Source organism: Xenopus laevis, chromosome 9_10S (genome assembly GCF_017654675.1).
Source record: "Xenopus laevis strain J_2021 chromosome 9_10S, Xenopus_laevis_v10.1, whole genome shotgun sequence".
Classification (NCBI taxonomy): domain Eukaryota; kingdom Metazoa; phylum Chordata; class Amphibia; order Anura; family Pipidae; genus Xenopus; species Xenopus laevis.
This window is the reverse complement of record NC_054388.1, coordinates 53,325,898-53,347,245: the sequence shown is the minus strand read 5'-3', so window position 1 is coordinate 53,347,245 and position 21,348 is coordinate 53,325,898. Positions and strand designations below refer to the sequence as shown.

The 21,348-nt window shown below is 42.7% G+C and overlaps 1 protein-coding gene across 2 annotated transcripts; it reads left to right on the top strand.

The window, feature by feature from the left end:
- Positions 1-7,488: 7,488 nt before the first annotated feature.
- tuba4b.S (tubulin alpha 4b S homeolog) lies at positions 7,489-21,192 on the top strand. 2 transcript variants are annotated; one of them, XM_018238727.1, is made up of 4 exons: positions 7,489-7,662; positions 17,898-18,120; positions 18,298-18,446; positions 19,196-21,192. In XM_018238727.1, the coding sequence occupies exons 1-4, from the start codon at positions 7,660-7,662 to the stop codon at positions 20,168-20,170; spliced, it is 1,350 nt and encodes a 449-aa protein (XP_018094216.1). In that variant the 5' UTR covers positions 7,489-7,659; the 3' UTR covers positions 20,171-21,192. The 2 variants fall into 2 exon arrangements, with proteins under 2 accessions (XP_018094216.1, XP_018094215.1); XM_018238726.1 differs by lacking the exon at positions 7,489-7,662 and adding an exon at positions 17,486-17,512.
- The last annotated feature ends 156 nt before the right edge of the window (positions 21,193-21,348 follow it).

The following is a 21,348-nucleotide window of genomic DNA, read 5'->3' as shown; positions in this document are numbered from 1 at the left end:
TGCTGCCAAACTGAATCAGAACAGGTTGGAGTAATTTTGCAGAGCAAGGTGCAAAAAAGGCTCTATTTGTCTCTGAGACTTATTTAAATCAGGCTCCTGACTTTGAAAGGATAAGTTTCTTTCTGTGTTTGCTACTATTAATAATGTGATTATTGGATCATGTTGTGATAATCTGTTTATGTTGGAAGATAATTAGCAGTTTATCACAGTGGGAATGACAGATGGTCTGTGAGACAGTGGGATATTCCAGTTTGTGAGTGCCCCCCAGTGGCAGAGTGCAGCAATGTAGTCTGCAACTGGGCCATTGATGAGAGCACACTGTCCTTATGTGCCATGGCTGTTCTTTTGTACACCAATAGAGCAATGCCGGTTTGTGCTTGGGTCCCACACTGTTTCTAAAAGCCATTAAATCCAAATAACTCAAGGAGCATTATGCTGAGCAGTTATTGCAAATAACAATAGTTATTTAACAGGAGAATTCCCTTGTGTGATGTGACTTCAAATTTTTTTTAAAAGAGACTGACCACATGGGACCTCCCCCTTTTATAAAATAGAACATCTACTGCCCAGTCACTGAACTGCCAGCACAATACTTTCACACAGGAAAAAAAAAAAACATTATATAACTGGCAAATTGCTAACAATGCTGCCCTCATCATGCAAGGAGCCTGCAGGAAAGTATATAGATAGAGTAAATCATTTTTGGATGAAAATTTGCAGGATAATATAGGCCTAGATTTAAATAAAATTTACATTCAGCAGAAGCATCAATATGGATGGGTGGCTGTGCAGGTGGGTATATGGAGCAGTGAACTGCGAGTGAGTGTCCCAATGGGGCCCCTATACCTCCTCCCCTAGCAGTCACAGGGTCTTCTATTGTTTCACTCTTGCTAATAAGAGTCTCTTGTTTGTCCAGCTTAATTTTTGTGACAAATGTTTCACAAGAGATTGAGCCATTCTAGGGCATAATAACAGGTTCATTAGAGACTAGAATAGTTACCATTAAGTTGATTTTTATCTGCTGAGTTTCGTTGCAAAAACAAATGTCATCAATAGGTGTCACTATTGTGCTATGAAAGGATCCGGCAGCATTAGCATGTTGGGTTGCACAGTAAACAGACTTCTTGTCTGAGCAGAATCAAAAATAGCCACTAAAGCATTATAAGCATCCGAATGATATAATATAACCATATAGGATACACTGCAAAAGGAATGTCACATGGCCATCCATTGAACATGCTTGTCCTTGTAATTTTCAACTTGTGTTGCTAGTTCTGGGCTGTGTACAGTCAGTGGAATCAAGTCCAACCAGATTGTATAAGGATAAGGTGCAATTTACTAGTACACCACGGAGGATAATCCATCAAAGGAAAACATCAGCCTGTATTTCTTTAAACACGTTGATTGTGACATTCTTAGGATTGCAGTGACTTTTATCCCTATGTCTGCTGTTTCTCACTTCTCACACTTCCCTTTGCTTTTTATTGTGTCTCAGCTCAGAGCATAAGTTAAACATTTCCCTATAGCGTCAGATACAGAAGCAAAGCTTTTGATGCCACCCTTCTTGCCAGTGAACTAGATTAGGTTACCGGGCCCTACAGCAAATTGTTTTTCAGGCCAAATATGTCTAGGTTGACTTGTTTTACCAATATTTATTGAAATTGTATAGGGCTCCTACACCTCCTGGGCCCCAATGCAGCCGCAGGGTCTGCTTCCTCTGTAGTTACGTCCTTGCTTCTTGCACATATTAATGCAACAAATTCACTGGTCTTCCAGTTTTAATATTACACTTACTGTTAGGTCAGGGCTAGGGTAATTTCCAAGGCTTTTGGTTCATGCAGACAGTTAATGAGAGTAGGCTAATTGTGCACATTGGCAGTTGGTGCAAGATTCTAAGGAGTGTGTATGGGCACAAGCTCGACCCCATCATTATTCACATGGCCTCATACTACTCATCCAGTTAATTTTCATTATTAGCCCACCGTCTGGCTGCCCCCCCCCCCCCTTGAGTGCCCGGCTTTGTCAGCTAACAAGTATGGGGTCCCTATTTTTTTTAAACTCATCTTAATGGAAGACTATTGATTTAATCCTCCGGGGTGATGTATTGCCAAACATGCCCATAATCATAATCCATAATCTACTGCTTTTGTGGTCCAAATTGTACCTTCACAGTGTTCATGGCCCCCACTCTGACAGGGCCTCCTCACAATGGCAGCCCTAGGCACTAAAACCAAAAACTGTATATTCAAACAATATTTGGGAATCTAAAACTGGAGTCAAAATCTTAGTAAATTTGTAATTTTGTGTATTTCCCTTGCCAGAAAAAAAAGATATACAGCAAATTAGGAGTTAAACATTTGTAAATATGATATACCTTTTACAATTTGTAGCTGCTGAACTGCATTACACAACTGTGCCTTTGTGTAATCCAGACAGTATTTATTTCCTAACAAACAAGATGTTGCATTCCCAGAATGTTCCCTCTCCCCCCCAATAAATCTCTTCTTTCAGAAAATTATGTTTAATCCCCAAATATAACTTAGAGAGAAGAGGAGAGTCATGTGACTGGTCAGTTCTGTATTTTTATTTGTATAAATAAATAGTTTATGTCTGTAAACTTTTTTTAGTGTGAATGCCATTTTTGTAATCCTACCCTGTATCTCTCCATCTTGGATTAAACTATAATTTGAAATTCTCTGCCATTTAAAGATGCAGAGAGTATTCCGGGTACAGGCATTTGGCCACCAGGTTCTTGTAAACTATAAATCCCAGCTGGGGCCTTCAGTATGGGCAAGCCAACCCCAAAATAAAAATTTGCCTAATAAATGAAAACATAATTCTAAGCAACTTTCCAATATATATTAATTAAACATTTTCAGTGCTTTTAAAGTTATTTGTAAAAAGTGTTTGCTGTTGAAAGCAGCAGCATTTGCTTTATTCCTGGTTGTTTTAAATAATGTTGCAAAAGTCTTGGTTCCCTAGCAAAGTCAGGTCTGTTAATCAGCTGCCTTGTATTACATTGTATCAAATGTCTGAGCCACAGGGCAGGGAACAGAAAGTGATATAGACAAACACTGCTTTCAATAGCAATACATATGCAAATAATTTAAACCCATAGAAAATTTGTAATGCATGTGTATTGCAAAGTTGCTAGGAATAATATTTTCTTTTATTATTCAAATTTTTATTTTGGTGTTGACTTGTCCTTTAAACAGCCAATGAAAGATCAGTCACCCTCTCAACCCTCTACACCAAAAAATACTGTACTCCTGTTGATAATTACCTCACTGGATAATCAACAATCTATTTATGTATTCAGCGTGGCTGCTCAGAAACCGGTGCAGCCAGAAGCATGCAAGTAAACAAACTGCTATTTAGTTAAGTAGGATGCTGATGAGTAAGGTTGCAACCTGCGCAAAGACATATTTATCAGCAGGAATGTGGAAAATACAGGAATGTGTCTTTTGAAGAACTAAAATGGGTTAAACCACTGAGGAAGGGGGTGATGGTTTCTATGGGCAATATTCAAGCCCCTCTGTCCCAGTACATCCAGCCCACGGCTTTTCCTTTGCTGGACAGTGGGTACAAGGAACAATGTTGCATTCAGTTCAAACTCCCCAACTGGGCTTTCAGGAAATACTGGTAATGTGAGTTTCTGCTTCTCACAGGGCAAAGCCTGCCTATGGCAAGATATTCTGATATATCAACCATTAAAAGAATTGCGGACCTAAGTCTGTAGCAAATGTAATGCAATCATCAATAGAGTTTGATATTGCATGCACTTAAAAGTAATATGGCAGCTCACAAATATATATTAATTCCCTGTATAACTCTACCTGCAGCGTTGTGCCTGTATATGAGCACAGAACGCCTAAGTGACTAATATTCTTATAATACACGTGCAACACCCAGAGTTCCCTGTATATCCCTTGCTCCTTTATATGGTCACAGAACCAATTAGTGACTTCTAATATCCTTATAATTTACAGTAGGGGTACATTATCCCTTATACTAGGAGTGATATGGTTCCCTGTATAATTCAGCCAGCAACTTTGTGCTTTTATATGATCATAGAATTAATCAGTAACATCTAATATCGTTATCATTTACAGTAAGGGGTACATTAATATAGAGTAATTATGGTGACAGCGGGGCAGCATTATTTCAGTATTCAGTCTGTACTATTCTGTAAGCCTTAAAGGGGCACTTCCTACTTGTGATGGGTGTCAGGTGATTTCCTGAATGGGCCGTGAGAAGATAAACATCACTGTGCATACAGAAGGGTGTATGGGAGTTGTTGACATTTAATTACATGCACAGTTAATCACAATCTGCCATTATTCCTCTTCCCACAACTGAAAAGGTTTAAAGCTAGGGCCAAATCAAATATTGCACGTGGCGGGGGAGGAGGCAGAACAAAAGCAGTTTATAGCCTAGTAGACCCAGTCTGTATTACAATCTGGAAAAAAATACCTGCCTTCCCATATTTTAATATTAAAAAATCATTTTACAGATGGCAACCCTCATTGTACTCTAAATGCCTACTTTACGTGGCATTTTTGTGATTGTGGACTACAACTCCCAGCATCCTTCACCACAATCTCAGAACCAGTGGTCTTGGCATCTACTGCACAGCAGAACCAACCAGGTTCCCAAATTTGCATGATCATTGCATGTCACGCCCATTGACAGGCCTTTTGCAGTAGAGGTTGCTCTTTTAACCTTAGACACAAATGAGCTGCTGTCATCTGACTACAATTGGGCAACTTTACTGATCCAATCGGAATGCAGTTGCAGTAGTGGAATTATGACATTTTGCACTCCTAATGTGAAAGGTTGAGGAATCTAGGAAATGTGTGATTCCTCCACTAATGTGTTTAGGAAGGGGCCATCAATGGAATGCCTAAAATCAACAGGAATGTGAGATTGTTAAGCCTCCCTCCTGCAATGGCATCAAGACAGAACAGGTATAATGGATCTCCCAACCCCCCTTCCATCTGTGGGGCTTCTGTTTGGATGGCCAAAAAAGCGGGGGGGGGGGGGGGGGCTCTGGATTCTGCTATATTGTTTCAGTAATCAGAAGCAGTAGTGCAGAGAAAATAAACAGATAGACAAACACTGCTTTCTGCTTCTGATGTCACACACATGCACATAAAGAGCAAGTTGTGGCATTTGCTCATTATGCACTAGTGGTAGGCAGAGTAGGCATGTGCTAGGGTGTAAAGCTGGGGGAGCGCTAGGCATGTACCAAGGTACAGGGGGTACAAGTGTCCCGGGCCGGGCCTGAAGGGACGACCGGCAGTGCTGAACTTTTTGAAAGAGCTGGGCCCCCCTTAACAGCGCCAAAGCCGTGCCGTGTCCCGAACAGACAAAATGCGGAAGTGCCGAAAAGCCGAACAGCCGAAGTCCCGAAGCCCGAAGCCACGAAAATAGCTGAAGTCCCGAAGCGGCGAAAACACCCGAAGTCATGAAAACTGCCAAAATTTAAGCCTTGAAACGGCGAAAAGTCACAAAAGGAGGCGAAGTTGAAGTCATGAAGCCACGAGTTCAATTCCTTTGGACACCAATGTGTGTTTTTTTTAATCCCTTGGCCACCAATGTATTATTTTAATACTCTATAGACCCCTGCCAAAAAATGTTTTTTTTAAAAAAAATATTCTTTGGGGCCTCAATTTTTTTAACTTGCAAGGGGGGCCCTGGCACCAATGCTTTTTTAAAAAAAAACTTTTAGGGGGACCCTGGTGCCAGTGTTTTTTTTTAACTTATAGGGGGGCCCTGGTCCCCATTAGCTTTTTATAATTTGTGTGTGGGGGGGTTACCTTTTTTAGCGCTGATGTCTGTCTGGTCTTTTAACTGTGATGTGGAATGGGTGGGATCTGGGGTGGTGCTCGGGGGCAGGGGTGGAGGGGATCCATGGGGCCCCATGACTTCTAACGGCGGCCATGCATGTGCCAACCCCTAGTCAGGTCCCCTCTCTTCCCGTTGTCCTGCCTGCCGGGTTGCCTAGGACACCTGGCCCATCTCTGTGTGTGTGCCCCAGCATGGCCACTAAAACTGGGAGCTCCCTTCCTGCACTTGTGGTTGGGGATTATATATTTTGGCAACAGCTGCTGGGCAGTATTGGCTGACCCAATCACAACATCAGGAATACAGGCAATCAGAGCAAAGATTGCATCAACAAACCAATACAGTCTTCACTCTGACTCTGATTTCTAAACTTGTCTGGTTGATAGATGGATGATTTTTTGCAAGATATTGGTCAGGGAAGTCTGTTGGAGGTGCCCATATGAGTCAATAAGTCAATAAGCTGCCAAATTGGTCAGCTGGCATATGGCCACCTTAAAGGCCCCCATACACGAGCAGATAAAAGCTCAGCGCCGGATTTTGTGGCCCTGAGACGCCCACATACACCTTTCCCTACGAGCGTGCATGCGCACCTAAACCCAGTGTCAGACTGGCCCGGCGGGACACCGGGAAAAAACCCGGTGGGCCCCGACCCCTCGACCGATATCTTGTTTTTTGAGAAAAAAAAATCTTCGTCGATGCGCAGTGTGCGCATGCGTGCAGACGCAGCGCCGTGCATGCATGCACACAGAGGGTGCCACCGTGTGCGCATGCACACTGAAGGGCACCGCACGGCGCGTTGCAGCAGGGGGACGGGGGCCTGTAGGGGGGCCCTGGACTGGAGTCCCGGTGGGCCCCGGGCCCCCCAGTCCGACCCTGCCTAAACCGGAGAGTGCGGGAGCTGCGTTCCCAGTGCTTCACAGACTGCGGCTGGGCGACATGCCTCCCCTAATTTTTTGCCACATTAGGCCCAGGCTTATGGACCCGGCATCTTATTGGCCCGTGTGTCGGGCGGGTTAAAAAATCCCGTCGGTCGCATCTCCTAGGGCCCAGGCCCGGATTTGCGGCAAGGCCGCATAGGCCCGGGCCTAGGGCGGCAAAAAAATAGGGGCGGCATGCCGCACAGCTGCATTATGGGGACGCGTGCGTCCCCATTCATTTACAGCAGCTGCGCCGGCGTTTTTTCGCCGGCGCGCTGGGAAAGTGAGGTGAGGTGGGCGCTAGGACCGCGCGGCCGCCTGGTCGGACCGCGCGGCCTAGGGGCGCGCCTCAGTGAAATCCGGCGCTGCTAGGGCCCACGATTGGATCAGCCCAATATCGCCCAGTTCAATGTGGACATATCGGGCAGAGATTGGCTCGTTTGGTGAATCTACGAGTGGATCTCTACGTCTATGGCCACCTTTAGAATACAGATACTTCCACTCTGTTTAGGGGATGCTGGGAGTTGTAGTGTAACTGAAACAGGCGCCTGATCTATTAGCTACATGCCCAAACAGGAAATATGGGTGTTACTAAGAAGTTGAACACGATGTAGGAAACAATCTACATCAAAGGCTCCAGGAGCAGAGGGCGTGGCTTTTTCTGCATAACTCCTCCCCAGAGGCCCAGTGGGTTAGACCGAGTGGGTGGGACTTGCGTTCGAGCCCCCCTCCTAGCTGCGCGGATTGGACACTGTCTGCCCCGCCCCGATATTTAATGCCCCTGGTAGTGTAGTTTAGAAGTCATTTCTCACAGAGACACGTTGCACAGGCTCCGGTGAGATCTTCCCCTGACTTTTCTCAACCGTTCGACAGACCTTCACCCAAGACAAAAATCATGGTGAGTGATCTTATCTGTACAATTAATTGCCCCTTGGGAGGAGGGCTGGGGATTTCAGTCAAGGTTAGTCTGGCATTGGATACAACTGGGACGTCCAGACAAGGGATCAGTGCTGTGAAGCCTGCAGCTGCTATGAACCTCTTTGGGTGCAGGGCTGTCAATCAAAATCCCGTGTCTGTTAAAGGGAGCTATATAGAGATCCAGTCTGGGAAAGGGGTCTGTGTGAGCTCATGTGATACATCCAGCGCGATCTTTCACTGTAGCACACAGAAGCTAACGCATTTCAAGCCTCACCAGAGGAAGAGACACTTTCACTTTATAATCCCTCTATCGGCCCCTGACTGTTGCAGGACTACAGCTCACAGGATTCCTATGGAGCAGATGCGAGAGTTATTTGCCACATTTTATAAAGGAGATACATTTGGGGGATCCAATGGTTTTCTCTATTTCTTTCGCACAATAGGGATCCACATTTTGACACAGAAATGTCTGCTTTTGTCTCGCTTTTTAAGAGAAAGTTTTGGAGCATAAATAAATCTTATACATAGGGCATAAGCAGAGGCAACAAGAGGTTCTGCAGCAGATGAGCCAAGGAAACTAGTAACCCCACCCCCCACTGCCAGCTTCCTCTTTAATGGCTCCTGTGACACAGCCGTTGGCGCTGAGACTGATTGCACAAGTCTGAACATTGGAACTTTCCTTTCATGGGGGGTGGGGGTAAGGGATCATTTAGTAGATAGATTTTCTGCCTCACGAGGAAACTTCGGGCGACTTCGGAAAATGAATTGCTCTGAGTGCCATCCCTCCGGGGATTTACATTCTAGCCATCGTGAAGACAGGGGAGGCATTTCGGGGAGATTAGTCGCCCCGTGCGACTAATCTCCACTTATCTGCCTGTGTTCCCTGACCCTAATACATACTATTCAAAGAGATATTTATTTATCCCTTTGTGTTTTCTGGTTCTGACTCTTGAAACCATGTAGCAGCATTTAGTTCTCTTTTTAGTCTTTTAAACAGCGGGCTTTTGCTAGATCCGTAGTCTGAACCAGAAGTGCAAGTTGCACATGGAAAACAGATATGTGGCTGACAAATCCAAATCCACCTTCCAAACACTTTTTTTTTCAGTACAGTTGTTTTTAGATTATTCCCCAGAAATAATGATTTTTTTCAATTACTTTTCATTCTTTATTTTTTACGGCTTTGCCCAAATCTAAGTTTAAAGTTGAATGTTCGTGTCTGTGGTGTTTCAGTCTGACAGCTCAGTAATTCAGGTGCAGAGTCTCAACTACTACAATTTTGCAACATTTAGTTGATACATTTCTCAGCAGCATCTCTGGATTATTAGCAACTATTGTATCAATTCTAACAGCTGTAATGAAACCCAGAGATTCTGCTCAGCAGGGACAAAGAAAAGAAATATATCAACTAAATGTATCAATTTAGAACAGTTTACAGGGTCGGCGACCCCCCTCCCAGAGCTGCATAGGAAGGTGAAAAATGACACTTTACACTTCGATATTAGAAAAACGGTGACACATAGAAAGTAGTTCGAAAAAGTCTTAGTGATCTAGCTGAAAACTACTAGTTGTTTGAAGGCAAACAACCCCCTTTAACCATTTATTCACCAGCTCCACTTGTGGATAATGGGTTAAATAAATTATTCAGTGTAAAAATAAAAACTATTTAAATAGATAGGCTGTGCAAAATAAAAAAAAATTCTATAGTATTCTATAGTTAGTTAGGCAAACATGTAATGTATAAAGGCTGGAGTGACTTGATGTGTAACATAATAGCCAGATAACTACTTCCTGCTTTTCAGCTCTCTTGGTTTCCACTGATTGGTTACCAGGCAGTAACCAATCAGAGCCTTGAGGGGGAGGGGCACATGGGTCATAACTGTTTGCTTTTGAATCTGAGCTGCATGCTAAGGATCAATTGCAAACGCACTAAACAGTTATGTCCCATGTGCCCCCCCCCCCGAGTTGCTGACTAACTCAGAGTTAGAGAGCTTAAAAGCAGGCAGTAGTGTTCTGTTAGACATCCAGTCACTTCAGCCTTTATACATTACATTTTTGACTAACTAACTATATTAGAAATATTTTTTATTTTGCACAGCCTATCTATTTACACAGTTTTCATTTTTACACTGAACTGTTCATTTAAGGCCCATAGACTTGTCAGGCACATATTTGTATTTCCATGGTGGAAATACATATTTCCCATCATGCCAGCTGGGCCACCTGTTGCTTTCTACCTCTGCACCCCCCTCACCAGTAGTGCTGCAGAGCCCCTGCTGACTGCAGGGATCACTGTGCTTTCCTAACTAAGCAATTGTAGAAGGCCCATGGCTAACGTAGGGTGATCCTTCATCCTCCCTGTTTATATTTAATCTGTCACGGTGAGGCCTGGGTGACACAAAGGCTATATATACCCAGAGTGCTGCCACATGCTGGAATCATCATGGGGGCATTATTAAATGCATAGATGACTTCTTGGGGGGGGGGGTTAGTTGGCTGAAATTCTAGAACCCACAGCATTACTTCTAGCAAAAGAGAAGCAGAATGTCTCATTGTGCAACAGCGCATATCTCCATGTGAAATCTGTCACTGTAAGTGGGCTGCTTGCACAGGATCTGTTCAATTTGCATAATCAGAAATAGGAGTTATTATTAGCAGGTAACTCAGTGGCAGGACATGAATGTGCCGAAACTTGTCTGCTCAGGAGAAGCCTATGGCATAGCATCTGCAGCTTTCCGGCAATTACTGGATTGAAAATGCCTTTAAAGGGAATGTAAATTGCAACTGAAAGCAGTATCTGTCCTATACTACTCTCTGCACTGCTTGTTCCGACTACATGTACTATTAAAAACAATGGACTAGCAGTCGGGTAGTATTTTGTTCCCATATCGTGCATGTTTTCTGAATCACAGTTTGCAAGCAAGGGGATGTAAATAAGGACAACTTCTTTGGGCTCTGAATATAGTGGGGCCTCTCAGAGCAACAGCTTGTGACAGAAGTGTGAGGTAACAGGGTTTACTGGCAACAGTAAGACAAATGGAGGCAGTAGGGTGGACTGGCAAAAGTAGAGGGAAATGGTAATGATAGGATCAGGGCCAGAACTAGGGGTAGGCAGAGTAGGCACGTGCCTAGGGCGCAAAGCTGGGAGGGCACCAGGCACATACCTCCTCTGTCGCCTACCCCAAGTTCAGTTCCCTTCTCTGGCTGACTCAATGTAGTTTTCTCGATTTGTGCACTTCTGCGCATGCGCAAATTTGCGCATGCGCAGAAGCGCAAATTCGCGCACTAAATAGACGCTGCGACTGCCAGGCCTGCCTAGGGTGCCTGTAAAAGCATGGCCCAGCACTGGATATGATAAGATGCTGCCAATGGTAGGGCAAGATGGAGACAGTAGGATGAGATGGAAGAAGTGAGTAGGACAAGATGATGGAAGATCAAGATGGAAGAAAGGGTTGGGCAAGATGGCATCAGTAGGGCAAGATGTTCTATGGTAGGTTAAGATGGAAGAAAGAGTAGGGCAAGATGGAAGTGGGTAGACAAGATGATGATGGTAGTTTAAAATGGAAGAAAGGGTAGGGCTAGATATTCTATGGTAGGTTAGGATAGAAGAAAGTGCAGAGCAAGATAGAAGAAGTGGGTAGGACAAGATGATGATGGTAGATCAAGGTGGAAGAAATGGTAAGGCAAGATGTTTTATGGTAGGTTTAGATAGAAGAAAGGGCAGGGCAAGATGTTCTATGGTAGGTTAAGATGAAAGAAAGGATAGGGTAAAATGATGGTGGGGGGGCAATATGGAAGACATGGGTGGGACAAGATGATGATGGTAGTTCAAAATGGAAGAAAGGGCAGGGCAAGTTGTTTTATGGTAGGGCAAGATGTTCTATGGTAGGTTAAGATGGCAGAAAGGGCAAGATGTTCTATGTTCTAAAGACAGGCTTCAGTTCAGGTCAGCCTAGCTGCTGATTGGTTCCTATCCTACAGTGCAGGAGCTGAGTGTGCTGGCTCCCCTGCAAAGCCAGAGAATTCAGGGAGCAGGAAGAGAAGGGGGCCATTGTTAGGGTTAATGTAGAAATATTCAATAAATCAGCCTGAAACACTACTTTTTTTTACCTTTTTTCTTTATAAACCTTCTATATTTATTATAATGCACCGGTACATTCTTGTTTTTTACACAAAATGTCTTCTTTAAGATGCAACAAAGGGCAGGGCAAGATGGTGGTGGTGGGAGGACAAAATGGAAGAAGTGGGTAGGGCAAGATTGTGATGGTAGGGCAAGATGGCAGCAGTAGAGCAAGAGAGGTTAGAAAAAGATGAGGAAGTACCAAGCTGTATTGGTACACAATGTCCTACCATCCTTTATATAGAGGTGTTGGCCACCTGGATGTGATTTTTTGCCCAAGTTCTGTAAAGCACCAGCCATACCCTGTTGCACCCTGACCATGCCCCATATTTGTTGGCTCTACACTTATAAACATGATTAAAATCTTCTTGTATAATATAGCTCTGGTACTGCCAGAGCATTTTATTTGCAAATCCCAGGCTGAGAGGAAATTGGAGGGCACCAGTTTCATAGGCTGAACTACTTTCTTGACCCTTAGAGAGAATGCTAAGAATTCTCTTAAGAGGTCACCTGCTGTGGCATTAGTGTTACAAAGACTAGTTTCTTATTGCATGGAAGAGCTTACTTCCGAATAATAGTGACTTTTTTTAACTTCCTTCCTGCTGGAAAAAAAACACAATTCCATGCAGTTTAATGGCAGAGGTTCCGAACCATGTATATAGCAGAGCACATGGGCCCAATGCAAGGTCATACTGATGATTCTCTCAGTGGAAGACAAACTGCCAATGCAGTTTGTCAGATTTTTTAAATCTATTTAGATGTATTCCCCTTCCCCCTCCCCCAAACAAAGTAGGGGTGGAAGTTTTCTGTTTTTATTTAAATCTGGCAGCTGAACCTGTAAAAATACACAAACACAGCAGCAATTTGCTTTTCAGTATGTAAACACATATCCGTAACAGCCACACCCAAGTCATGTTAGCACACGTCATGCTTCATACAAAGCTTCAAGCAAATAGTGACGGGCACCTGAAACTGCCTGAAAGTGTCAGCCGCTGGGGGCTGAGAAGAAAGTTGAAATAGAGAATCGGGGATACACAGGGGGGTTATAGCAGACAGAGGCTCTAAAGCAGGGCTTCCCAAAGGGTAGATCGGGATTTACCAGTAGACCTTTAGCTGGTGATCAGTAGATCGCAAGACACTGTCAACAAACAGCTTTACTAAATTACAATTCTGTTTCATTCTTTTCATTCAGATATTTATTATGTTAAGGTTAAAGTTATATAATAATTAAGTAATATTTTTCATGGATCAGAATGCTAACAATGCTTTTATGGATGTAGATTATAATGGGACAGCTTTGCTAAAAGTAGACCTCGCATTAGTAAAGTATGGGCACTGCTGCTGTAAAGAATTCCAGAAATACCTGTTTTAAGCAAATATTTGCTGATTTGACTTTTAGTTGATACAGTCTCTGGTAAGAAGTTAGTTACTACTAAATATTCCCTTGCTACTAATGGAGTGCCTAGGAGGACTGGTGGCAAGCCAACAAGCTCAGAATCATTGGCTAATCACAGTCTAAATTACAAGCAGCAAATCGCTCTCTTGCTCTGGGGCCCAAACTGAACTTTTCCAAGGACAAGGCCAGTAGTTAGGTCACCGGCAGGTGTTCCAAGTCCCAATATTCAGCTGTGGAATCACTATTACTGGGTTGTGGGTGGGTATGTATACATTCACATACCACGCATGAGACCAAGTGGAACCAGGGAAACACCCATATTTATAGGTACTTGTTATAGGCTTCTTGTTTTGCAGGTATGCAACTGGGAGTAAGTGCTTTTGTTACCCATCATGGCTCAGGTTGTATGGCTCTCTAAATAGCATAGCCAGCCTGTGCCACTCCTAACTGTGTCACCTGCAATGTTTATAATGTACAACAATGGAACTGTTTTTAGAGGGTGGGAGTAGGGGCTTGGACCATGTGCCCTATAGAGAAGCATGTTTAGGTACAACATTGTAAAAAGAAAAAAAAAAACACTTTATGTTAGTGAAGTGCAACCCTCCACCCATCTTTGTAATGTAAGAGCAGCTTATCTGACCAAAAGTGCAATAAAAATGCACAGTTCTGTATGTGCTTAGCATATTATGTTGTTACATAGCAGTTGAGGTTGATTTGAAAAAAAGCATTAAGCTTTCAGGTTTTTTCAAAGGTTTTTATTTTTGTATGTATGAAAAAACAGAAAACAAAATCAAATAATGACTGCAGTCAAGTTATGAGTATATAACAATCACAGTAAAGACACTGTTCATAGCTCTGGGGACATGTCACATGAGTCATCCATTACATAATCCATTTACCATGCACCATATTATACATTTGTCAAATAATGTCTGCAATCATGTGACCCAGGTTCAGACTGTAAGATCCCCATGTTGTCTGATCCATTCTGACAATGTGGGGGGGGGGGTTAGGTCCCACTTTATAACTGGATAGCATAGAATAGAGTTAATCCTAGGAGGCATACCTCTTGGGACTTAACTTTAGGGAGATCTGGGTGAGTCTCCAAGTAGTTAAAAATATTGGCCCAAAACCTAACAAAATTGGCTAATTTCCAAACCATATGGATAAAACCTTCATTAATGTTATAGTACTTGGGGCATTTGTAGATCTGTCCACACTTTTCAGTGTTAAGTGGTGTAATATACACGTGATGGATAAACTTGAACTGAAACACCCTACCATGTATTGAAGTTCATAAATGATATAGATCATTGGTTGCTTCGCCCTAATGTTCATTGTTTGGTTATGGAAAATGACTCTTCCATTTGTGTTGTGCTCTGGTGTAGAGGAAGGAGATATATTTCAAATCTGCCAATATACCTGTAAGAGTAATTCTTTGGGTTAGGGTCCCATAATCTAATTTAGTTAAAGCTACAGTTGAATTTCAAAGAGCCAAATTTGACTTAAAAACATCTTCATTTCAAGTATCTGAAGAATTATAAGTTATAAGACTGCTTCAGCTTCTCCTTTAGAACTGCAAGTTGAATGATCACCTTTCAGAGTTGTTTAAATTAATCAAGAGGGGGGAAACAAATAAAATACAACAGTTTGGGTTTCCCCTTTATATCCACAGACTTTGCCACCTCTCTAGGAAATACATACATACATATACACACACATACATACAAACAAGGGAATCTATAATTTTACTGACCTTGTTTGCTGTTCAGTGAAAGCTATTGAGCCGCGGATTTGTTTTTATATGATTATTAGAGGAGCAGACCACAAACACCTCACATTGTACAGACTTGCCTGCCACAAGTGTGTGTGTTTGTGTATATATATGTGAGCGTGGAAGTGTGCCATGTTATTATATGATCAAAAGTGCAATTGTCATCTGGCTCTGACTGGTTCTGTGCTGCTCAGTGATCTAGAACAAATCCAAAAGACAATAATTGTGTATTCTGAAATGAAGGTTGTAGAAATGTAAAAGTTAAAGAAAACAGTGACTATACTGTATTTTCCTTTATTGTCAGCTACAGATCTCTGGCACTGGCATAACAATAGAGGGAGGAGACACTGTGAACAGGGGGGGCCCGAGAGAGAGAGAGAGAGAGAGGTACAAAAGTTGTACTTCTTTTCCCCTTTGTTGCCCTCATATCAAGAGAAAAATGACATTGATATTTTCCTACTGGGAAGTTGTCCACTGCTGCATAGACAACTGTTGGTTAGTTTTCTCAAGCTTTACATATATATATATAGGTCAATCCTACTTTGTGGTTTGATTTATTACATATTAATGGTAAGGAGCCTGCTCAATCATGTAATATGCTGACTTCAGAGAAAGCAAGTACCTCAGATGTACGTGTATCATGTGCTTATATTGGAAACACACTACTGTTGTTTTAATTATATGCACCGTTTTTTATTAGGGCAATAAATGCACTACACTGTGGGAATGCACCCCCTTTTTATGGACATTAAAGGACAAGGGAAAGTTAACATCACTGGCAAGTGACAATTTGATAAGCAACCATCTGTGAGCACAATCATTAAACTTCTGCCCCAGGTAAAATCCCTGTTTTATAAAAAAATGAACCAGTCTCGGGAGCTTTAAAGGGGGCAACATAGGCACCATTTTATTTTTCCTTCCAAGTGGTCATCGCATGACAAAGTGGGTGCATGGGTGGGACAATCTAAGTTACTATAGTGCACATGCTCCCAGCCCAAACATGATAACAAATAAATATGATGCCAGTGTTTTCCCCTGAAAATTACCCTTTGCCACTTAGTTTCAGTTTATTATAGAAGTGGTGCATAGGGTTGCCACCTTTTCTGGGGTCAGGGTGGCAGGACCGGTGACATTGTGGGCAGGCCCGGATTTGTGGAAAGGCCACCTAGGCCCGGGCCTAGGGTGGCAGGATTTTAGGGGGGCAGCATGCTGTCCAACCACGCCCACACTGGGGATGCGCTGGAGATACAATAATTTTTTAAATTTCACCCATTGATCCAGTGCAGATGATGAAAATTTGCATGAATAAAGGGGAGGGGACAGGGACGACGTAAGGCAGTGGGTCTAGGGGCGCCCATTATGTAAATCCAGCCCTGATTGTGGGCGGGACTGATGACGTGGCAATCAGCGAATGGCTGGTCACCATGTGATTATTTTCAATTTCCTGTCCGGATTTCCTAATTTGGAAATCCAGACACATACCTCCCAACTGTCCCGTTTTTAGAGGGACAGTGCCTTTTTTGACAGCTCAACCCGCAGTCCCTCATTTGTACTGGAAAGTCCCTATTTTTGCACTGAACAGCCAGAAAAAGAAACAACAACGTTTCTAACTTAATTGGCCTTTGGCAGAGAGCCCAGAACAGCCACAGCAGAAGATAAGATACTTTTGTAACAATTTCTAGATAAGCAAATAAGTAATTGTAACAATATAAGATAGCAGGTGCCTTGGAAAAGTTAGATTCACAGCTTAAAGGGCAATTCACCTTCATTAGCAAAACTGTAATAACTGGAAAAAAAACACAGAAAAATTTTCAAACTTTCATTGCCTGCCAAATTTTGTAAAATGAACTTGGTAATTAATGGGTATGGTCAAAAAATGCCACCGCACTACGTGCTCCAACTTTTTTGTCCCTCTTTTTATTTCCAAAATGTTGGGAGGTATGCAGACAGGAAGAATTCACCTGAAATCCAGACAAGTGGCAACCCTAAAGGTGGCGGTGCACAAGGCCTGGCAAAAGGTTCACAATTTTGCTACTAGGGAACCTTTTAATAAATAAGGCATCTCTTATGATACAGAGACACAATTTGTTTTCATTATTTAGCCAAGCAGCTAATGTCAGAATAATTAATAGGAGGGAACCTCAAAAGTATTTTTTAAAAATTGATAATTAAAAAACAGGCTGAGCAGTTAACATGCTTCCAGACAGCATTTAGATTTACCTGACTAAAACTCAGTTCTGCAGAACCCCTCCCTCCAGTAGACATTTGTTGTCTGACTGCTTGCTGCTATTTTCCATTCCTGTTTGGGTGAGGCACTAAATGGCGGGTGCAATTATCTAATTTGCCCTTAGGAGAGGGAGTAGAGTCCTGTGCAGTGTGTGTGGGGGAAGGAGGGTAGAGGTGTGCTTGAGTCAAGAAGAAGTCGCCTGACAGTGTGGAGAGACTTAACTTTATGGTAGCTCATCCGGCTTCCAAAGCCATTATTCATCTGGGTCAGTCATAAACAAGTGACCTTTGAGCCTTGTGAAGATATGGGCCGGAATGTGAGTGTTTGCTTTTCACGGTTTCTATGTTTCTCACATGTGTAAAAGGCAGGGTTGGACTGGCATTCCTGCTTACAAGAGGCATTAGTGGGATCCAGGACAATCAATGGCCATAAACCTTCTTCTTCCTACTGTAGGACTATAATACCTATTATATTTATCACTATCTAGATCTAATAGTTGTCAGAGAGGGACCCGGAGCATTAAGTGATTTGGTGGGCTCTAGGAGACCTCACACTCCTGAAAGGATGAGAATTACTGGGGTGACAGACCCTTCTTCTGTAGTGGGAAGATATGGTGCTTGTGCAACAGGAGTCTGTGTTGTGTTTTGTTGTAAAGGTGCCAGGGTTAAGGTTTAATTTTAAATGCCATGTTTTTCTTACAGAGGGAGTGCATCTCAGTCCATGTGGGGCAGGCAGGAGTCCAGATGGGCAATGCATGCTGGGAGCTGTACTGCCTGGAACATGGGATCCAACCAGACGGTCAGATGCCCAGTGACAAAACCATTGGTGGAGGGGACGATTCCTTCAACACCTTCTTCAGTGAGACAGGAGCTGGAAAGCATGTCCCCCGCGCTGTGTTTGTGGACCTGGAGCCCACAGTGATTGGTGAGTGTAATTGCCCTTTTCATAGCAGATCTAGATGTTAAATTGTGGATAGGAAACCTGTGACACAAAGCTCTTTCAAACATTTATCTTGCTATATCAAAAAAAATTGCCTACCATTCTTGTTTGGGGTGTCCCCTTCAAAAAGTCTTAAATCCCTTGCTGTTGGTTGCGTTACAGATGAGGTGCGCACAGGAACGTACCGGCAGCTATTTCATCCAGAGCAACTCATCACAGGCAAAGAAGATGCCGCCAATAACTATGCCCGAGGGCATTACACCATTGGCAAGGAAATCATTGACCCAGTTCTGGACAGAATTCGTAAATTGGTATGTATTATATTATGAAATCTATAAATAAAATTCTAGGTGAGGTTCACCACGTGTCATAATTTTATGAAGGGAAAAATCAAGGTTATAGGATATATGGAGAAATATAGTAAATAAATATGGTTATTAGCTATCTATATACATGTCACCTAGTTGTGACATCACATACTTTTAACAAATTTACTGTTATTGTATATGAAGATACCCTTATTAAGCCTCAGTCCAAGTTCTGTTATAGCAGGCTGATATCCTTCTATATTTTTGGTACACTAAAGTGTTGTTAATAATAAATGTTGTTACCTCTCTATTATTCTTATCTTACAGTTGTGGCATAATTTGCATTATTAATACAAATAACTGTATAATCAAAATTAAGTTATTTGTGTAATACTCAATCTCAAGGGGCAACCTTATGGATACAAGTACAAAGTTACTAGTATGTTTCCAACCCTTCTATTGTGCTTTGTCCACCCTTGGTCTCATTGTGTTTCCTGAAGAAATCCATGCTCAGTACACTCTAGTGCCTTCTCCCTGCTCAGCATCATATCAAGACTAATGCTGATGCTCAGTTACTCACTGCGGGTAAAGCAGCAGGTCACTAAACCCTTGCGGCAGGTCCTTGCATATCCAGTTCATTGTTCATTAAGTTCCAGAAATCAACAGTGAAAGAGCTATCTTGCTTTGTGTTAGCAATATAATGCAATTAGTAAGTGTCATATATCTGATTAATTTGGTACCATTTCTTTCAGGCTGATCAGTGCACAGGACTGCAGGGATTTTTAGTCTTCCACAGCTTTGGGGGTGGCACTGGCTCTGGATTCACCTCCCTGCTGATGGAACGTCTCTCTGTTGACTATGGCAAGAAGTCCAAGCTGGAATTCTCCATCTATCCTGCTCCTCAGGTTTCAACAGCTGTGGTGGAACCCTACAACTCCATACTTACCACTCACACAACCCTGGAACATTCTGACTGTGCCTTCATGGTGGATAATGAAGCCATTTATGACATCTGCAGAAGGAACCTGGACATTGAATATCCAACCTACACCAATCTTAATCGTCTTATAAGCCAGATTGTGTCCTCTATCACTGCCTCTCTCAGATTTGATGGGGCACTTAATGTGGACCTAACTGAGTTCCAAACAAACTTGGTACCCTACCCCCGTATCCATTTCCCTCTGGCCACATATGCCCCTGTTATCTCTGCAGAGAAAGCTTATCATGAGCAGCTCTCTGTATCTGAGATCACAAATGCATGCTTTGAGCCAGCCAATCAGATGGTGAAATGTGACCCCCGTCACGGTAAATACATGGCCTGTTGCCTGCTGTACCGTGGTGATGTTGTGCCAAAAGATGTCAATGCTGCTATTGGTGCCATCAAGACAAAACGCACCATCCAATTTGTTGACTGGTGCCCAACTGGTTTCAAGGTTGGTATCAACTATCAGCCCCCAACAGCAGTTCCTGGTGGGGATCTGGCCAAAGTGCAGCGTGCTGTGTGCATGTTGAGCAACACCACCGCCATTGCCGAGGCCTGGGCTCGCCTGGATCACAAGTTTGACCTTATGTATGCCAAGCGTGCCTTTGTGCACTGGTATGTAGGGGAGGGCATGGAGGAAGGGGAGTTCTCTGAGGCCCGTGAAGATATGGCTGCCCTGGAGAAGGATTATGAAGAGGTTGGAATTGATTCCTATGAAGAGGAAGATGAAGGAGAGGAGTATTAATTTCCCATTTCCATCATCTTAATTTTCCAGAGCTTGGAAGGTGCAAGGTGGTATGTTTTTCACATTGTCCCTCCCAACAGCAATAACCCAAAGCTAGAAATATCCTGCCAGTGTCCTCTTGAATTCTATTTTTAATGTGAATATCTTATTTTTAGCAGCTGAGGTTATTTTAGTGAAAAAAAGTTGCAAAATGTAAACAAAAAAAAACCAAAAAAAGGTAAACCCAAAACAGTGTGTATGTGTTTTTCTTTATTCCACTCTAACTTTTGCCTATAATATCTGTGGCAGTCAATTCTAGTGGGGAAGTGTTTTCACTACAGATAGTTATACCCCCCATTCACCAGGGGTAATGGCATACAGGGCTGTTTTACGCTATATGAGCACATTTTTATATAGTACTAAAATGCAGCACCAAAGGTCCCAAACAACCACCTTACAAGTGTAGGTTTTAGTTTAAGTAAAAAGGTGACACTCTCAGGGTTAATTAGAAACCTGGTGCTCAAAGGGCCCAAACATTCCACAGTGCTATTACCTTTAAGCAGGCCATGCTTGTATAGATCTGAAGAGGTGGATATTTGGCCTTCAGCCTCCTAGTTCTTAAGCAAATTTGATATAATTTAACTCTATGGGCAATGATGCAACCACCATGAGAAGGACATGTGTACCACATGTGAATTAATATGGTCCAGAGATTATGTGATTTCCCACCAAGTCTGGCTGGAGATCTATCTTGTGGGTAACATCTGAAGGACAGTGTTGGATATGGGCCTACAGAGGTCCACCAATCGAAGTATCATACTAAAGGATGATAGGAGAAGGCCTGAATACAAAAATAAGGCATATGACATACATATGACCTTCCCGGTTCTCAGGGAGAATGAGCCAAATATTGCCTATAAGAGCTATTGCTTCAGAATGCTGTTTTTCCTGCTCCCAAATTGTAATTACTTACCGATAGAGCACTGTGTGCTGTATTTGTGCTTGCTTTATTAAAAAAAACTGTTCAATAAGTTTAAATAAGATTTATGAATTGTCTGTCTAATTTTATGCATGAGCCACAATAACAAGTATTTTACAATACTGGATTCCTGCCTAGGGTTGCACAACATTACATATGTGTCTGAAACCATCTCAACAGTTCCAATACCAGGCAGGGTGCAAGTGTTGGTTCAAGCTCA

Excerpts from the sequence above, each read along its gene's own strand:
- tuba4b.S (XM_018238726.1), top strand. Across the intron at positions 18,121-18,297 it reads CCTGGAGCCCACAGTGATTG|ATGAGGTGCGCACAGGAACG; the intron begins GTGAGTGTAATT and ends GTTGCGTTACAG. Across the intron at positions 18,447-19,195 it reads TGGACAGAATTCGTAAATTG|GCTGATCAGTGCACAGGACT; the intron begins GTATGTATTATA and ends CATTTCTTTCAG.